This window comes from Aspergillus mulundensis, assembly GCF_003369625.1.
Source record: "Aspergillus mulundensis strain DSM 5745 chromosome Unknown scaffold_1, whole genome shotgun sequence".
NCBI classification, from domain to species: domain Eukaryota; kingdom Fungi; phylum Ascomycota; class Eurotiomycetes; order Eurotiales; family Aspergillaceae; genus Aspergillus; species Aspergillus mulundensis.
Genome location: NW_020797889.1, coordinates 1,057,996 through 1,074,048, shown reverse-complemented (window position 1 = coordinate 1,074,048; position 16,053 = coordinate 1,057,996). Strand labels below are relative to the sequence as shown.

Genomic DNA, 16,053 nt, shown 5'->3' with positions numbered 1-16,053 from the left:
TATATATTTGTCGGCTGATAATCCATGACGAGACGGTAAAGCCCCTCGCACCACAACCATGGAGTGATTTCCAAAAAAAAAAAAACACTGACATTCATTATTCTCTTCCAATCAACAGTTGTAGCCTCATTATATGTTTCATACAAGTATTCTTACCGGGTGCAAGTGGGTGAAACGACTGAAGGGCCGAGAAATCGCCGGACATATAGTAAAGAGACCCGTGCTTAGTAGAGGAACAATCTGTCCTTCGCATCCTGCACGACCCAGTTCAAACCCTCGTGGAGATTCTTCCCTGTTATCGCACTGCAAGGCAGGATTGTCCACTTATGAGTCTTGATCGAATCTAAGCCGAGGTTCTGCAGCAAAAGTTAGAAAGTAGCGCGGTGCGATTTCGAAACAGGGCAAAAAAAAAAGCAACTCACCACCCTGACTTCGTCCTCGGTCATGCATCCTTCCACATCAGTTTTGTTCAGAAAAACTAATAGGCTGGCGCCCATTAAACGCTGCTCGGTCGTCGAGGTAAGCTTGTTGGACCCCAGCGGACAAAGGTTTTCCGGGCGGGCATCATCGTACCTCTTCGAGCAGAAGACCAGCAAGTTCATCGCGACAATCTTCTATTCTCAGCCGGTCAGTGGCGTCGACAACCCAGACTAATGTGTCTGTCTTTTCAAAGTAATTTTTCCAGTATGAGCGCAGTGTTTTCTGGCCTCCGACGTCCCCTGGGCGAGCGTTAGCGGGTGGGTGGCCACGCTGTCGGGCTGCCCTTACAGATATTCAATCGATATCTGGAGGCAAGGTTAGCAATTTCAAACGAAGGGAAGTTCAGGCTCGGAAAATACCCTTCAAAATCTATGGTTTTGATGATGAAGCCCAGTGTTGGGCTTACTGTCGTGACATCTTCCTTCATGATCTGTTTGACGATGGTCGTCTTGCCCGCATTGTCCAGCCCTCTGTACCTCATTAGCGGACATCCAGGGTCTTACGGGCAGGATGGGACTGTACAGCATAAGGATTCGCATCTCCTTATCCTTCAATCTCGCTTTTCTCAATATGGACAGCATTTTGATGGACACACTGTGTGAGATGTGTTCTTGGCGGGGGTGGTGGAGGAAAGAGTGGACGGGATGCAGCGTTTCTTTCCTCAAGATGGTGAGTATCACCCTTCCAGTAGCATGATCAGTTCAATGACTATTTAAAGGATCACTACCTGAGAAATGACTATTATATCAAAGGCTTATTTCTCACATTATGTTTTCTCCTGTTTCTTTCTCTGTCCTTCAGTTGGCTGCTGACAAGGACTTCTACTCATAGGCCTGATTCACTCTGTTGACTTCAATTCAACTACTAACACATTAAATCAGTGAGTACTTTTCAGGTATCCACTGCTGACTCCTACCTAATCAAGTCAAACTGTATTAGCGTTCTTTGCATTGTTAGTAAATGCATTTAATTCCCCTTGGTCTTCTTTTCTTTGCTTATTATAACTTTGCACAGCTGTTGTTCCCACTACTGTATCCTCAAGAAGACCTTTTTACCAGACATTAAAAGGTAAGCATGCTCAAGGGCACAGATAATTATGCCAGTTAGATCTAACCATGAATCAGGGGTTTGTTCTTCCTTGAAAGAAGATGGCAAAAAGTGGCTGTGACAGTCCGGAACTTTGGGCTCAGATGAAGGCTGCCAGAGACAATTTGTTCCAGAATGAGCACTTTCTGAACAAGTACAGATCTGGACCAGGCTTACCCAAAGTTGTCACCAAGAAAAGCCCTCCGCTCAAGCTTGTAGGTGCCATTGGGAAAGAGATACACGGGCTTGAAAATGGTAAAGCTATCTCGAAGTCAGCAAGTCTCACTTCAGTGGCCCAGACCCAGCAGGCAACTTCACCTGAGATAACTGCCTCAACAATTCCTGTGGCTGCACCCTCCAATCTCGAACTCGATAACACCAAATCATTCCCCACTTCCTTGAACTCCTCCTATTCACTCCCTTCCAAGACAAACAACCTAACCCAACCTCGGCCTTGTATTCCTCTTACACGCGCGGAGGCTTTGTCAATAAGAACAAAAGCAAAACACTATCTTTCTTCGGCTGTCAAGAAGTCACCGAGACCCTGCATCCCACGCATCGAGGTTCATCACGTCCCAGATTCACCCCAACACTCCTCTTCTCTGGAGCAGGTTCTTGAGTCTTCCTTATTGGCTCCGACTGATACGTCCAAGGCTCCAGTTGTGATTTCATCAGGTATGCAGTTCCATTAGTACAAGAGGCATCAGTCACACTAACACATGGCAGGGGATACAATACTGATACAAAGCAAGATGGCCGCAAGCAATGCATCGGATGAGGTTTTGGCCCGCCCCCGCAAATGTTCCAAATGGAAAGCGGATGAATCACAACTGGGTCCACGGCCCTCTAGACGCCTCGGTATCCCTCGTCCCTCGTGCAACCAAGAGCAAACCAAGCGGCAAACAACGCAAGGTGGTTTTCTCAGCACAGATCACAGAAGAATCTCGCAGAATTCCAATCAATTGAGCGATGGCTTGCACAAAGGTGTTAGCCTCCCCGTTGACTACCAGTGCAATGAGCCCACCAGCCCGACATTCGGGATGCAAGAGAACCGTTACAACAGCTCGGGAAAAGATGTGGAGAACGAACTTGGGCGCCTGCAGAAGGAGATCTTGATCAAGGCCCATAGAGCTGTGGACCTTGAGCCTACAGCCTGCCCAGAAGTTCTTACCATGTGCAGAGAGGGCCCAGGTACAGATCGCACCTCAGGAGTATACCGTGAGATGGGAAATCTGCGTGCGGTCGAACAGGACATACCGGATACAAGCTACCTGCCTGGATCGTCGCAGGTGTTCTCCACGGAAACAGAAGAGGGTGCGGATTCGGCACAGCTCAAAAACCAACTGTGCTCCCGTTTGAGAATCTTCAAAGAATCCTACAAGAAGAGCCCAAAAGCTTTCCCAGTTCTTCAAAATGAGGAATTCTTACTTGCACCCTGCCCAACTAGAGAACACGAGAGGGCTTTGGCTAAGATCCAAGCCGATCGCGAGAGAGCAGCAGAGCCTGCCAGCCCTTCCACTGGAGGAAACCAAGCCACTCAAGTTTTGAACAATAGCTGGACGGACCCTGCTATTGTAGACTGGGAATATTGTCCTCGTGACATACGCCGGCTTGGAGAACAGGACGAAATTGCCTGGCGTGCTCGGCTGCAGGGCTGGCTGGAGACTACCATCCAATGTGAATGCGCCGTGGACATCTTCCGGCATGCTTTCTTTAACGGCTCTGCGCACGCTGATGGCGAGACAGCCATGTTCATATTAGACATGCGCAACTATCAAACCGTCCTCGATCCCAATGACGAAAAATCCCAGGCCCATGCACATGAAACTGTTGCAGGTTACTGCTACAACTTTAACCTGCGAAAGAGGAAACTGGAGGAGGCAGAAGAACACCGAAAGATTATGTCCCGTCAGGCTGAACTTGAAGCACGCCGCCAGCCCCTGCGTAGCTCGAACAGTCCTGTGGCCAATATCTATCTGCGACCCGTCAACATCGACAAAGACATTGAAGAGCTTATGGCGATTTACAACTGGTACACTGAAAAATCATTCATCAGCCCAAACATTTATCTTCTTAATGAAAATAATGTGCGTGAACGCATTGAAGAGAGCCAAAACGCCCATTTGCCCTTCATTGTTGCCGTCGAACGCCGCACCGAGAAAGTGGTAGGGTATGCCCTTGCACGAGACTTCGACCGCCAGGAGGCAAGCCGCTTCACCGCGGAATTGGAGTTGTACGTCGCGGATGATCATACCAGTCTAGGCATCGGTAGATGTCTCCTAGATAAGCTCCTTGAGATCTGCGACCCTACCTATACCCCGAAGTGCGGATATTCGTTCGAGGTGTCGAAAGCAGAGCGCTCGGGCTATTTCTCTGGGGGCAGGCGCCGACTTTCTCGGCTCATCTTTGCTCTGTCATATGTGGACATGAAGGCCGGCGACATCTCCAAGCACAAGAGGGTGAAACAGTGGTTGAAGGAGCGTGGAGAATTTGAAGAGCAGGGACTGCTCGGCGGCGCCAGAGTGAAAAACAACTATCTGTGAGTCTCCCACATCACCCAGTTCCGGTGTATACTTAACCACTAACCATCCCAGGGTTAATGTTGCGTACCTTGTGCGTTCGATCGGCCCCCGTCATTCGAACAAACTTGTCACATAGGGAAAGGCTTGATTTCGAGACTTGCAGGGTTGGGAAGTAGACACAACCCAAAGTATTATAATCGGACAAGCCGAAGCAAGTATGTTGAATAGTTCCTAACCGAAATTTGTACTTAAAACTGGGATCAATGGTTCTGTCTCCCCTCCCTACTCATACAGTTTGAGGTTGTAGAGCGAATCAAATCAGTTCCCGTTCGGTCTCCGGCGGAAGTCCCTAGGCGGCATCTTTCTGCCATTGTAGGCTTTCCACCGCCTTACATTTGAAACTTTTTTTTGATCTGCCGCCAAATAGTCCCAAGAACAAACTGGGGGATAGGAGGATCAAGGAGGCTTAAATTTTCAAATTGAGCACTGGACCGATCGCACTCACTAGTCCTGAAGTACAGAGGGTAATCTTCCAACTTTGTCTCCCATTCCTTCCTCTCCTGCCACAATGGCCCCCATCACAAAGAAGCGCCCAGACGACGATTTCGTCCTCACATTGTCCGATGACGAGAATGATCGGTTCGACGAGCCCCAGGACGAAGATGCCGCCGAATTGTCGTCGAGTAAAAAGCGCAAGCGGGAGACTGCAGAGAGCGCTGCGCCCAAGAACAAGAAGGTGAAGCAGCAACAACCAGCCAAGGGAAAACAACAAAAAGGGAAGAAGGGGAAGCAGGCGCCCATTGAGCCTGAGAGTGAAGAAGAAGAGGACGAAGAGGAGGAACAAGATGCCGGCGAAGATGATGGCGCCCTCGACTCAGAGTTTGAGTTTGATGTTGGCGGTGTGGTGAATGAAGTTGTGGAGTTTGACGGGTGGGGAGGAAAGGAAGATGGAGACAAGAAGGGCGGGGACAAGAAGGCAGTCGATATTGACGATATAATTGAGAGGAGGAGGGAGAAGGCTGAGAAGAAGGCCGAGAAGGAGAAGAAGAAAAAGCAGCTGGAGGAGAGCGAAGATGAGCAGGACGAGAGCGAGGCCGACGCTATGTCCGTGGACTTCGAGGATGATGAGCTGCTTGCTAAGGATGGTTTCGGGATGGGGGCTGATGGGGTGGACGAAGAGGAGGAAGAAGCTGACGGAGACGACGAGTCTGGAGAGGAGGAGGGAAGCGACGGGGAATCGGAGGATGATGACGACGACGATGCTGCATCTGACAACGACTCTGTCGCTACCCCCGTTAACCACCCAGACGATGACCGCTCCGATCTTGAGTCGGACGCCGAGAGCGAAGTCGACGCCGAGGAAGAAGCCAAGCGCAAGGCGTTCTTTGCACCGGAAGAAAAGACCAACGAAGATGCTACGGCAAACGGCGCGAAGCGATCATTCCAAGAGTTCAACCTCTCTCGACCTATTCTCCGTGGCCTAGCGGCCGTCAACTTCACGAACCCTACACCCATCCAACAGAAGACGATTCCGGTGGCCTTGCTAGGAAAGGATATTGTCGGTAGTGCCGTGACAGGTTCAGGAAAGACGGCCGCCTTCGTCGTGCCCATTCTCGAACGTCTCCTTTTCCGTCCCCGAAAGGTGCCTACCAGCCGTGTCGCCATCCTCATGCCTACCCGTGAGTTGGCTGTGCAATGTTACAATGTCGCTACCAAACTCGCCACCTACACGGACATCACATTCTGTCAGCTTGTCGGAGGTTTTAGTCTTCGAGAGCAAGAGAACATCCTCAAGAAGCGACCAGATGTGATCATTGCCACGCCAGGTCGTTTCATCGACCACATGCGCAACTCCGCGAGCTTTACTGTTGATACGCTTGAGATTCTAGTCCTTGACGAAGCCGATCGCATGCTCGAAGACGGTTTCGCAGACGAGCTGAACGAGATTCTCACCACTATCCCCAAGTCACGTCAGACCATGCTTTTCTCCGCGACCATGACCGATTCCGTCGATAAGCTTATTCGTGTCGGACTGAACCGCCCCGTCCGGCTGATGGTTGACTCGAAGAAGAACACTGCCTTGACGCTTGTTCAGGAATTCGTGCGTTTGCGGCCTGGCCGCGAGGACAAGCGCCTAGGCTACCTCCTCCACCTCTGCAAGGAAGTCTACACCGGCCGAGTGATTGTTTTCTTCCGACAAAAGAAAGAAGCGCACCGGGTGCGCATCGTTTTCGGACTTCTTGGCCTCAAAGCTGCAGAGCTCCACGGTAGCATGAGTCAAGAACAGGTATGTTTTTAACACTTCTAAACATTCGATAGACAGCCGCTAACATGTGACAGCGTATCAAAAGCGTCGAAAGCTTCCGAGATGGAAACGTCAACTTCCTCCTCGCCACCGATCTTGCTTCTCGTGGTCTCGATATCAAGGGTGTCGAAACAGTCATCAACTACGAAGCCCCGCAAAGCCACGAGATCTACGTTCACCGTGTCGGTCGAACAGCCCGTGCCGGCCGCTCCGGTCGCGCCTGTACAATCGCCGCCGAACCAGACCGCAAAGTCGTCAAGGCTGCTGTCAAGGCCGGTAAAACCCAGGGTGCTAAGATCGTCAGCCGCGTCGTTGAACCCTCTATCGCTGATAGCTGGGCTTCCAAGGCCAAGGACATGGAAGAGGAGATTGACGCCGTGCTGGAAGAAGAGAAGCTGGAGAAGCAGCTCGCTCAGGCAGAGATGCAGGTGACCAAGGGAGAGAACCTGATTAAGCACGAGGCGGAGATCAAGTCAAGGCCGAAGCGGACGTGGTTCGAGACGGAGAGGGAGAAGCGTGTTGCAAAGAAGAACGGAGCCACCGAATTGAATGGACCTGGCAAGAAGGATAAGATCAAGCTGAGCAACAAGGATAAGAAACGGTTAGATGATGCGAGAATGAGGCAGGAGGAGGGCCTCGGGAGGAAGAAGAATAAGTCGGAGCGTGAGGATCCCAGGGCCGGCAAGGCGAAGCAGGGGAAGGGCAAGGGTAAAGGGAAGGGGAAGAAATAATCCATTGTATAGACCTTCTGTATAGCCTAGTACATGAATATACCAGCTCATATCAACGCGTCCGCTGTCCTCGACTCTCGCTATACTCTGCGGATAACAAAACTAGGTAGGGTTGGGTCTGCGGCCGAGCTTAGGGTTACCACGACACGCAATTACTCCAACACCAGCATCAATATCTAGATCTCCAAAAGTTTTACTCCAACGTCTACTCCAATATTCTTGGCTGCTCCTAGCGCTTTCGTTAAATACCAACATGAGTCCCAATGTGGGTTTTCCACTACCCAGATTCTCATCCAGACCGAGTCAATCGCTACCAACCATGGCCTCAACACCGAAGTCCAACATCCTAGTAGTAGGATTCGGGGGAATAGGCACCATGACCGCATACAATCTTGAAGCAAGCGGCCTCGCCACAGTGACCGGTGTGCTCCGCTCCAATTATGAACTCGCCAACGAGCGCGGATTCAAGATCTGGTCCTGCGACCACGGCCAGATCAACAGTTGGAGACCTACATCTAGTACGCTCTTCTCATTCCGCCAGCAACAAGCTCCTCTACTAATATGCTACAGTCACAAAAGAAGTCCCGTACGTCAGGGCAGGCACAACCCCCTTCGACTACGTCGTCGTCTGCACCAAGAACATTCCCGACATCCCGCCCACCGTCGCCGAAATCATTGCCCCCGCAGTCTCGCCGCGCCACACGTCCATCGTACTCGTGCAAAACGGGATCAACATCGAGAAGCCTATCATCGCGGCCTTTCCCAACAACGTCGTGATCTCCGGTATATCACGCATGAACTCGTCGGAGCTGCGACCCGGCGAGATCTTCCACCAGGACCACGACACCCTGATCATCGGCGCATTCCGCAACCCCAATTTATCCATTGAAGTCGAACATAGAGCCGCAGAGCGCTTCACAGAGCTGTACAACGCCTCCGGCAAAGCGACGGGCGAGTACAGCAAAGACGTGCAATTCATGCGCTGGCGCAAGCTCGTCTACAACGCCTCGTATAACTCGCTCTGCGCAATAACGGGGATGGACACATCCAAGCTCAGACTTACGGGCTCCGCTGTGACAGAACTTCTTCTGCCGGTTATGCTGGAGGTGAAGAGTGTTGCTAGGGCGGCGGGGTACCAGCTTGCGGCTGATCAAGAGGATGTCTCGCTGAATGGGGACCCGCTAGATGGGTACTTCCGGCCGAGCATGCAGCAGGATATTGAGAAGGGGAATTACATGGAGATGGAGGTTATTGTTGGGGAGGCTGTTAGGGAGGGGCAGAGGCTCGGGGTGCCGGTGCCGATGTTGACGACGGTTTATTCGCTTTTGAAGGTGTTGCAGTTTAGAACGAAGGTCAATAGGGGGCTCGTGGAGTTGCCTCCCATTAAGGATTTCGGGGCAGGAGATTTGATGAGAAGGTCGTGAGATCGTAAGATGATACACTGGGTGTAATGCTCAGTGGCATATCAAGGCTACTAACCATAACTTGGATATCTTCTTGATGTACTGTTACAGAGGACATTTGCGTGTGAAAAACAACCAGCAGAATATGGTACGTAGTAGTCAATCTCTCGGTAACGTCTGAAAAGTGAATACAATCCAGTCAAGACATGTCCTCCCACCACATACTTTAGTTATTTCAAAAGCAGACATAGAGACATTCGCAACACCAAGCCGAGAGTATGCGTGCCAATAGCGTCGAACAGCCAAACGATCAATCCAGGGTCAGGTCAAGCATAAGCTCCCCATTCTCCACACGCCCACGCTGCTTTCCATCGTGGCCCTCCAAGATGAACTCGCCGTTCTCGCCAACATGTCCGTACTCCTTCAGGGCATCGGGGTTATCCAGGTTCTTCATGAAGTCGCCTGCCTTGTCCTTCATCTGATCCCAATCAGTCTCCTCCCACTTCAAAGCTGCCTTGAACAGATCTTCCACGGTGTAGTCGGTCTTCCCGCACGCAACCATGGTCTGCCGGATTAGCAGAATGTGTTTCTGTAACACCTTGTCCTCCAAACTATTCACAAAGCAGCCTACACCAATCAGTTTTGCCTGAGGACCGAAGAAGCCGGCGATCTCGCGAACGTTCTTGATGTGGTCTTGCAGGCTACGCTCGCCCTGACGCAAGGTGACCATCCTAGATATGATGCCTGGGTGGAGGGGGCGACGGCCGGGGAGGTCGTATTGAGCCTTGAGCGCTTCGGCGAGCTTCTTCCAGTCTGAACGGATTTCGGTGGATAGAGTGTGGGTGTACACGAGGGCGGCTCCATAGATACTGGCGAGCATGGTGGCTAGGATTCCGGCGTTCTTGTCCTCGTCCGAGTATTCGGTACCCAGCCAGAGGAGGCGGCAGTCGTCGATCCACATATCGACGGGCATCTCCTCGGGCTTGCCACTACCCATGAAGACTTGGGCGCGTTTGACGGGTTGGGACGCCATGACTAACGCTGCGAGGTTTAGTATTGTTCTTGTGCTGTCTTAGTTGAGAGGCGGGGTTGGCACGTACCTGAGACTGATGGCAGAGATGATAGAAGAGTATCTCGAGAGAGAACTGATGAGGAGGGGAATAGGAAAGAAAGAGGGGAATTGCAGGAGGGAGATGAAGAAAGGAGGGATATCAGCTGGAAGAAACACAACACAACACAACGTGACTCCCCATTCACCACCAACAATACCAGTGACTAGAGGCAATTGAGAGAGTTTTCTTCACTCCAAATATATATATCTACTTTATCAATGAAACATCCCGTATTGCCAGGTTCCTTGTCTTGATTTTCTCAAGACCGGCTCAGAATAATCCGTGCTCTGGTACTGTACAAACGGACACAATCTCAGCAGAACGCAAGATACAGCAATCTTGATGTGCCTCTCACCACCCACCCTCCATCCTAGCGGATACACATTCATTGTCTGAAGCGACGTCCAGACCTCGTTGTGACCTGGCTGAAACATCTCCACAGATATATTACAACTATCGCCGCGTATACGAAGAGTTGCACTCTACCATGCTAAGGCAGCGTCGGTGAAGGAGGCAGGGTGGAAGTAGGCATGGCGTTCGAGATGGGTGAGACTGCGAATGAAGAGGATGCCCTACCCAAGTTCTCTGCGATGCCTAAGTGGGAAATGAATCACTTAAAAGCTAACAAATTGTCTACCTATATCAGGTACAATTGAGTCTCCGGTCGAGGTTCGGGATACAGCAGATGCTTGCCGGTAGCACGATGGTTCGGGTACCACTATAGACAGCTTCAAGCTGGTTGGTTCACTTGTGCGAGTCTGATACAGAGTGATTTGCTGCAGGGCAAGCATTTTCCGTCCTTAAAAGAGTACAGTATAGCCCTAACCGGGACACTATACCATGACTCAAGTCAACCATGGCGTCGGTGAGCATTTCTTCCTGCTTTATGCAGGATATATTTGACTAGAGCCAATATATGGCTCTCTGCAGAGAGACGCATTCCTTGCTTGTTAGACCGTTTCGATCATGCACCACTGGAGGATTAGCAGCATGCATCAATCCAAGGCACTTTGGTCCGCCAGCAATTCCAGCTCTCCGAAACAGTATATGGCCGGGAATAATCGTGTCGCCTATTTCCGATAGAAGACCGGTCTCAACGTCCGAAGGTTGCTGTTAACGGTGGAGAATATGGCCACGAAATGGTAAAGGCGTATCCCATGGGCTGGCTACAACAGCCTGCGCTATGGAAAAGGATGCGGTTTAGATCGGATATTCGCGGCGCTTTGTCTTGGAGGTTGATTGCAGGCCAGGCCGACATCGTGGCTCCGCTGGCTACCGGTATCGGCCTATGCCCCAGTGACTCAGTTAGGATGAAGACGATGCAATGTACAGCAGAATGGCTGTAGGTTGGTATATAGTACTTTTGGTATAGAAACGATGGCAAAATGGACGTTTCGGATGTTCTTTTTGGCCAATTGACTATTCTTTTCCTGTCCATGAGTGGCTTGAAAGGCATGACAGCCACTTCAACGCTCCGCAACCTTGGAACGTTATGAAATCATCCCAAAGTCCAAACCACTCGCTGCTCCCCGCCATCGGATCGGCCCTGCAGCTGAGAACATTCGATTTTTTCGACCGACCATTGAAATTGACGAGTGACTCACTCGCTCTTTGAAATATAGTCTCAATTGCTGGTCTCATTATCTGTCCTCTTCTCATCCTCCAAGTTTCTGCTTTTCCCCTTCTCCGTCTATCTAGACGTCCTTTGTTCTTCCCCGCGTCTCTCCCCACCGACCGGGTTCACAACCACAATCATGCCTATGTACGCATCCCTGCGTCGCCGATAATTCAAGCCCCCGATCATATCAGCTAACCCGAAAAAGGCTCAAAGATCCCTCCAAGAAATACAGGCCGTTTAAGCCTCTGAACCTGCCGAATCGCCAATGGCCCGATAAGGTTATCGACAAGCCTCCGCGGTGGCTGGCCACTGACCTGCGAGATGGCAACCAGAGTCTGCCCGACCCTATGGTATGACCACCGTGGAGATTCCTGCATTTGATGAACTAACATTGTATAGGATGGCGAACAAAAACTCCGCTTCTTCAAGATGCTCGTCGAGATTGGCTACAAGGAAATCGAGGTTTCTTTCCCCTCCGCCTCCCAAATCGACTTCGACTTCACCCGCAGCCTCGTTGAGACCCCCGGCCTGACTCCTGACGATGTCTGGCTCCAAGTCCTCTCTCCCTGCCGTGAGGACCTGATCCGCCGCACGGTTGACTCCCTTAAGGGAGCCAAGAAAGCCATTTTACACATCTACCTCGCGACGAGTCCGTGTTTCCGACGGATCGTGTTCAACATGGACAAGCAGAAGAGTTTGGAAATGGCCGTCCGCTGCACAAAGTACGCACGATCTATCACGAAGGATGACCCCTCTACTGCGGGTACCGACTGGCAGCTCGAGTTCTCCCCCGAGACTTTCTCCGATACTGAGCCCGAATTCGCCGCGGAGGTCTGCGAGGCTGTCAAGGCCGCGTGGGAGCCCACTGAGGAGCGCCCCATCATCTTCAACCTCCCCGCCACCGTCGAGATGAGCACACCCAATGTTTTCGCTGACCAGATTGAGTACTTCTGCCGCAATGTCTCTGAGCGTGAGAAGTACGTAGTATCTGTTCATCCCCACAACGACCGTGGCTGTGCCATTGCCGCCGCCGAGTTGGCCCAGATGGCGGGTGCTCAGCGAGTCGAGGGTACCCTATTCGGCAACGGCGAGCGTACCGGTAACGTCGATCTGGTCACTCTTGCCCTGAACCTTTACACACAGGGTATCTCGCCCAAGGTCGACTTTTCAGACATCAACGCCGTCATTAAGGTCGTGGAAGAGAGCAACAAGATCCCGGTCAACGAGCGATGGCCATACGGTGGTCAGCTGGTCGTCTGCGCCTTTAGCGGTAGTCATCAGGATGCCATCAAGAAGGGATTCAAGCTCCGCGAGGAGGCCGGCGCTTCCGACGACATCAAGTGGGAAATTCCCTACCTTCCCCTGGACCCTCAGGACATCGGACGAACCTACGAGGCCGTCATCCGTGTCAACTCACAAAGCGGAAAGGGCGGTGCCGCCTGGGTTATTCTGCGCAGTCTGGAGCTGGATCTCCCGCGCGCACTCCAGGTCGAGTTCAGCAAGATTGTCCAGAAGCGCACAGAAGAAGCCAACCGCGAGTTGCGACCCACCGAGATTGTCACCCTCTTCGAGGACGCCTACCACCTCAAGTCCAACCCCCGCTTCAACCTGGTCGACTACAACATCACCACGGACCGCTCGCAGTCCCCCGCTCCCCCAGAACCCGGCAAAGCTCTCAACACCAAGAACCTCAAGCGTCGCTTCACCGGTATCGTCGAAATCGATGGCCTCCAGCACGCCATCACCGGTGTCGGAAACGGTGCCCTCTCTTCTCTCGCCAACGCCCTTGCAACCCTGGGCATCGATCTCGATGTCATCGATTACAAGGAGCACTCCATCGGTGGTGGTGCCGCCAAGGGTAGGGACGTCAAGGCTGCCACATACATCCACTGCAGTGCTGCCGGTAGCCAACAGCAAGTGTGGGGCGTTGGTATCCACCAGGATGTTGTCCAAGCCAGTTTGATTGCCCTCCTGAGCGCTGCTAGCTCTGTAAGTTCAACTTGCCTCTTCGTAAATCAGGTTGACTAACCATGCGTCAAGTTCCTCACGAGCCGGGCTGGTTCCCCTGCTCCTTTCCGCCCCATGCGCTCCAACACCCTTTCTGACGAGGACCTCCAAGCGCTGGAGCAACTCGCCGGTTCCAACGGTGCCGGAGTTGCCGTCGCCAACATCTCCGAGGGCCAGTCTGATTCCAAGCCCACAGTAGACCTGGAAGCCTTGACGAGAAAGGCGGCCGGCCACTAATGACCTTCTAAGTGCATATTGGTTACTTTGTTTTGTTTGGGGCAGCGTTGCAGTAAGACAAAAGTATATCGCTTACTATATCCCAGTACATATGATTTGATAATGCATTCTGGTTGTCCGAAAGATAGACACAATCCGACCTACATTGCTTTTCCATTCATCGGGTCCTAAACCATGCACCCCCCTGTTCCCAGCTAGTCCACCTTCCCCTAACTCATCAGCCTAAACGCTGCAACACCACTGAATCCCAAACCCAGGCTGCACATAGCAAATCTCCCTCACGGCCACACAGTTCGTATACACCTCATCCGACGTAACAACACTCACAACCGCACTCTCGGTCTCCTCCACACAGTCCACTTCCGACCCCTGGTCGTAGGTTCCGCAGAGCTCGCCTTGTCCGAGACGCAAGTCGATAACCCCGCAGGTGCTGTTGACGATCAGCGAGTACGTGTCAGTTGCTGTACTGGGGGCGATGCCAACGCCGACGGAGCCAGGTGTGCAGATGTTCTGGGCTGCGGTCGAGGCAGCGAGGATGATGATCGTTGTTGCGACGGTGTTGAGGTGCATTTTGGTTTGATTTCGAGCTGGGGTTGAATTTTGGGTGGTATGAGGTTTTCTTGTGAGCTTTCTTGAAAGCGAGGATGAGGTTGAAGACCGGCACTCTCGCTGCCTGCTCTTAGGTCTTTATATGCTGTCAATCATCCTCCATGGCCGCACTCTAGACTCTACATGTGACCAGCACCGCGTTGAGCCCGTGTCCAACGCAAGGTGAGCTAGTTTTAAACCCGACTAACTCGTATTCAAAATGCGGTGCTGATCACCTGTACCGTAGACACCGACTTCTCGTATTCTCCAGGCGGCCAGCGGGCTATTGGAGGTACGTTGTGGATGTGATATCATCCTAAGGATCGATATCTCAGCACTGGAGGTGATTTGACTCGGAATTGAGACAGTGAGGCACTGCAGAAACTTTAAGAGTCTTGCTTTTTTCGTTAGACCTGCTCGACTCTCGGGGTGCGCGGGGCGACCTCACTCTTCTCTTCCTTCCAAATCCTCTCTATTTCCTCCATCTCCGCCTACAAAGGGCCTATTAGCTGTCCTCTCCGGGCCTGCCTCGCAATCGGGGTCTTGATCATGGGTATATCATTGGTGGAATCAGGAGGATGAGGAATGGTGTTCCCTGCAAGCCCGATTGGCTTGTCCACATCTCGAGGTCTCACCTATGCTTCTGCAACCAGGATCGGCTTTTTTGTATGTCGAGTCAACTTTACCCCAACTCCTGGAGCTCAGGTTAAACTGTGTTTTATCAGTTGCCGCAAAGAAGGGGCGACATACGAGGAATGGGATGGGTGTATATAGATGATGTTGTGCATCATCCTTAGCACTACAACATAAGCCACAACCAATGTTGTTTGTTCAATTAGGAGATGTAGCACTATTCGTGCTTCTCTATTGCTTTTGCCAGTGCCAGGTATTGACATTTGGCTCTGGCTCTGCTGTTTTGGCCAAGGTAAGGGCCCCCTGTTGACATCTGGGTTGCTCCGGATGAGCCCAAGGGTGTCACTCGAGCAGCCAGCGATCTAGCTTTGGATTTCGGGCGAGTGGTGGATGTGAATGGCACGGTGCACCAGAATACCACGATTTCCCACATCAACACGGGACGGTGTTCCTGTTATCGTTGGGGCATTCGGCATATATCTTATCGGCCAGCTCGTCAGTGACGGCAAACTCGACGTCTCCGAGAGTGAAGGCCAGTGGGAGCCCTAGGTTCACGCCGTTATCAAGGATCCTATCAACGGCATTTCTCGTGCTCTAGTGATGGCCGGAAGCAATAGACGGGGCACAATCTATGGTATTCACGACATCTCAGAAACGGCCGTTGTGTCGCCTTGGTTATTGGGGCCCATGCCTCTCCAAGAAAGTGATTTACTCATGATCGAGTTCAAGGACCGCCATCCGCCAAGTATCGCGGAATCTTCATCAATGATGAATGGCAACTTGTAGAATGGGCGGAGCGCAGACGCTGAATGTGTGGCTGTTGGAGCCAGGGGTTGTTCTTCAGAGGATTTTGATTGACTTCGGGGTGGTGGAGAGTGCATTAGGTCCGCCGGAGAGTCGATTCATCGAGGGGTACCATCTATACAATTGAGCTTCAACTGAGGAAAGAGCCAGCGAGGCTCGAATAGGGAAGGAGCGATTGCGCGTGGCCTACCTAGTCACCATCGCGCCTGCCGTTCGAGGTGGCGGCGTCTCCGTCGCACTTTAGGAAGGAGCGATGGGCCGGGGTGGCATCTTGCACAATTGCACTTACTTTCAAATCTATTCGAGATATACGATCTAATAAAGCTGTATATTCGTCATTATTAACTGGGTAGCTGGTATATTATGCTGAAATATATGCATTTGTGACTTGAGTGAGTCGCCGGGCTTCGGTTAGGGCTTTTAGAGAGCAGGTGAGCAAAGATCAAGACCAAGCCCATGTCTGGATTTCCAAAGGTGTGGATATAATAAAATTGTCTGGAGGTACTCTAGTATTTGCTCATGATAAC

The 16,053-nt window shown here is 51.8% G+C and overlaps 7 protein-coding genes across 7 annotated transcripts; 4 read left to right on the top strand and 3 right to left on the bottom strand.

Annotated features, from left to right (window-relative positions):
• Nucleotides 1-224: 224 nt before the first annotated feature.
• On the bottom strand, nt 225-446 carry DSM5745_01866 (uncharacterized protein; the record flags this gene model as incomplete). The annotated part of the gene is made up of 2 exons (XM_026743882.1): nt 225-356; nt 423-446. 2 exons carry the CDS (start codon nt 444-446, stop codon nt 225-227), a joined length of 156 nt encoding a protein of 51 aa, XP_026607045.1.
• A 1,224-nt stretch (nt 447-1,670) lies between these two features.
• Nucleotides 1,671-4,224, top strand: DSM5745_01865 (GNAT family N-acetyltransferase; the record flags this gene model as incomplete). Its single annotated transcript, XM_026743881.1, has 3 exons — nt 1,671-2,241; nt 2,293-4,105; nt 4,161-4,224. 3 exons carry the CDS (start codon nt 1,671-1,673, stop codon nt 4,222-4,224), a joined length of 2,448 nt encoding a protein of 815 aa, XP_026607044.1.
• A 432-nt stretch (nt 4,225-4,656) lies between these two features.
• On the top strand, nt 4,657-7,124 carry drs1 (putative ATP-dependent RNA helicase DRS1; the record flags this gene model as incomplete). The annotated part of the gene is made up of 2 exons (XM_026743880.1): nt 4,657-6,375; nt 6,429-7,124. The coding sequence occupies 2 exons, from the start codon at nt 4,657-4,659 to the stop codon at nt 7,122-7,124; spliced, it is 2,415 nt and encodes an 804-aa protein (XP_026607043.1).
• Nucleotides 7,125-7,443: 319 nt separating this feature from the next.
• On the top strand, nt 7,444-8,548 carry DSM5745_01863 (ketopantoate reductase family protein; the record flags this gene model as incomplete). The annotated part of the gene is made up of 2 exons (XM_026743879.1): nt 7,444-7,642; nt 7,695-8,548. 2 exons carry the CDS (start codon nt 7,444-7,446, stop codon nt 8,546-8,548), a joined length of 1,053 nt encoding a protein of 350 aa, XP_026607042.1.
• A 289-nt stretch (nt 8,549-8,837) lies between these two features.
• Nucleotides 8,838-9,560, bottom strand: DSM5745_01862 (uncharacterized protein; the record flags this gene model as incomplete). The annotated part of the gene is made up of 1 exon (XM_026743878.1): nt 8,838-9,560. The coding sequence occupies one exon, from the start codon at nt 9,558-9,560 to the stop codon at nt 8,838-8,840; it is 723 nt and encodes a 240-aa protein (XP_026607041.1).
• A 1,833-nt stretch (nt 9,561-11,393) lies between these two features.
• On the top strand, nt 11,394-13,501 carry DSM5745_01861 (2-isopropylmalate synthase; the record flags this gene model as incomplete). The annotated part of the gene is made up of 4 exons (XM_026743877.1): nt 11,394-11,401; nt 11,463-11,607; nt 11,657-13,246; nt 13,298-13,501. 4 exons carry the CDS (start codon nt 11,394-11,396, stop codon nt 13,499-13,501), a joined length of 1,947 nt encoding a protein of 648 aa, XP_026607040.1.
• Nucleotides 13,502-13,723: 222 nt separating this feature from the next.
• DSM5745_01860 (uncharacterized protein) lies at nt 13,724-14,071 on the bottom strand (the record flags this gene model as incomplete). The annotated part of the gene is made up of 1 exon (XM_026743876.1): nt 13,724-14,071. One exon carries the CDS (start codon nt 14,069-14,071, stop codon nt 13,724-13,726), a length of 348 nt encoding a protein of 115 aa, XP_026607039.1.
• Nucleotides 14,072-16,053: the final 1,982 nt, after the last annotated feature.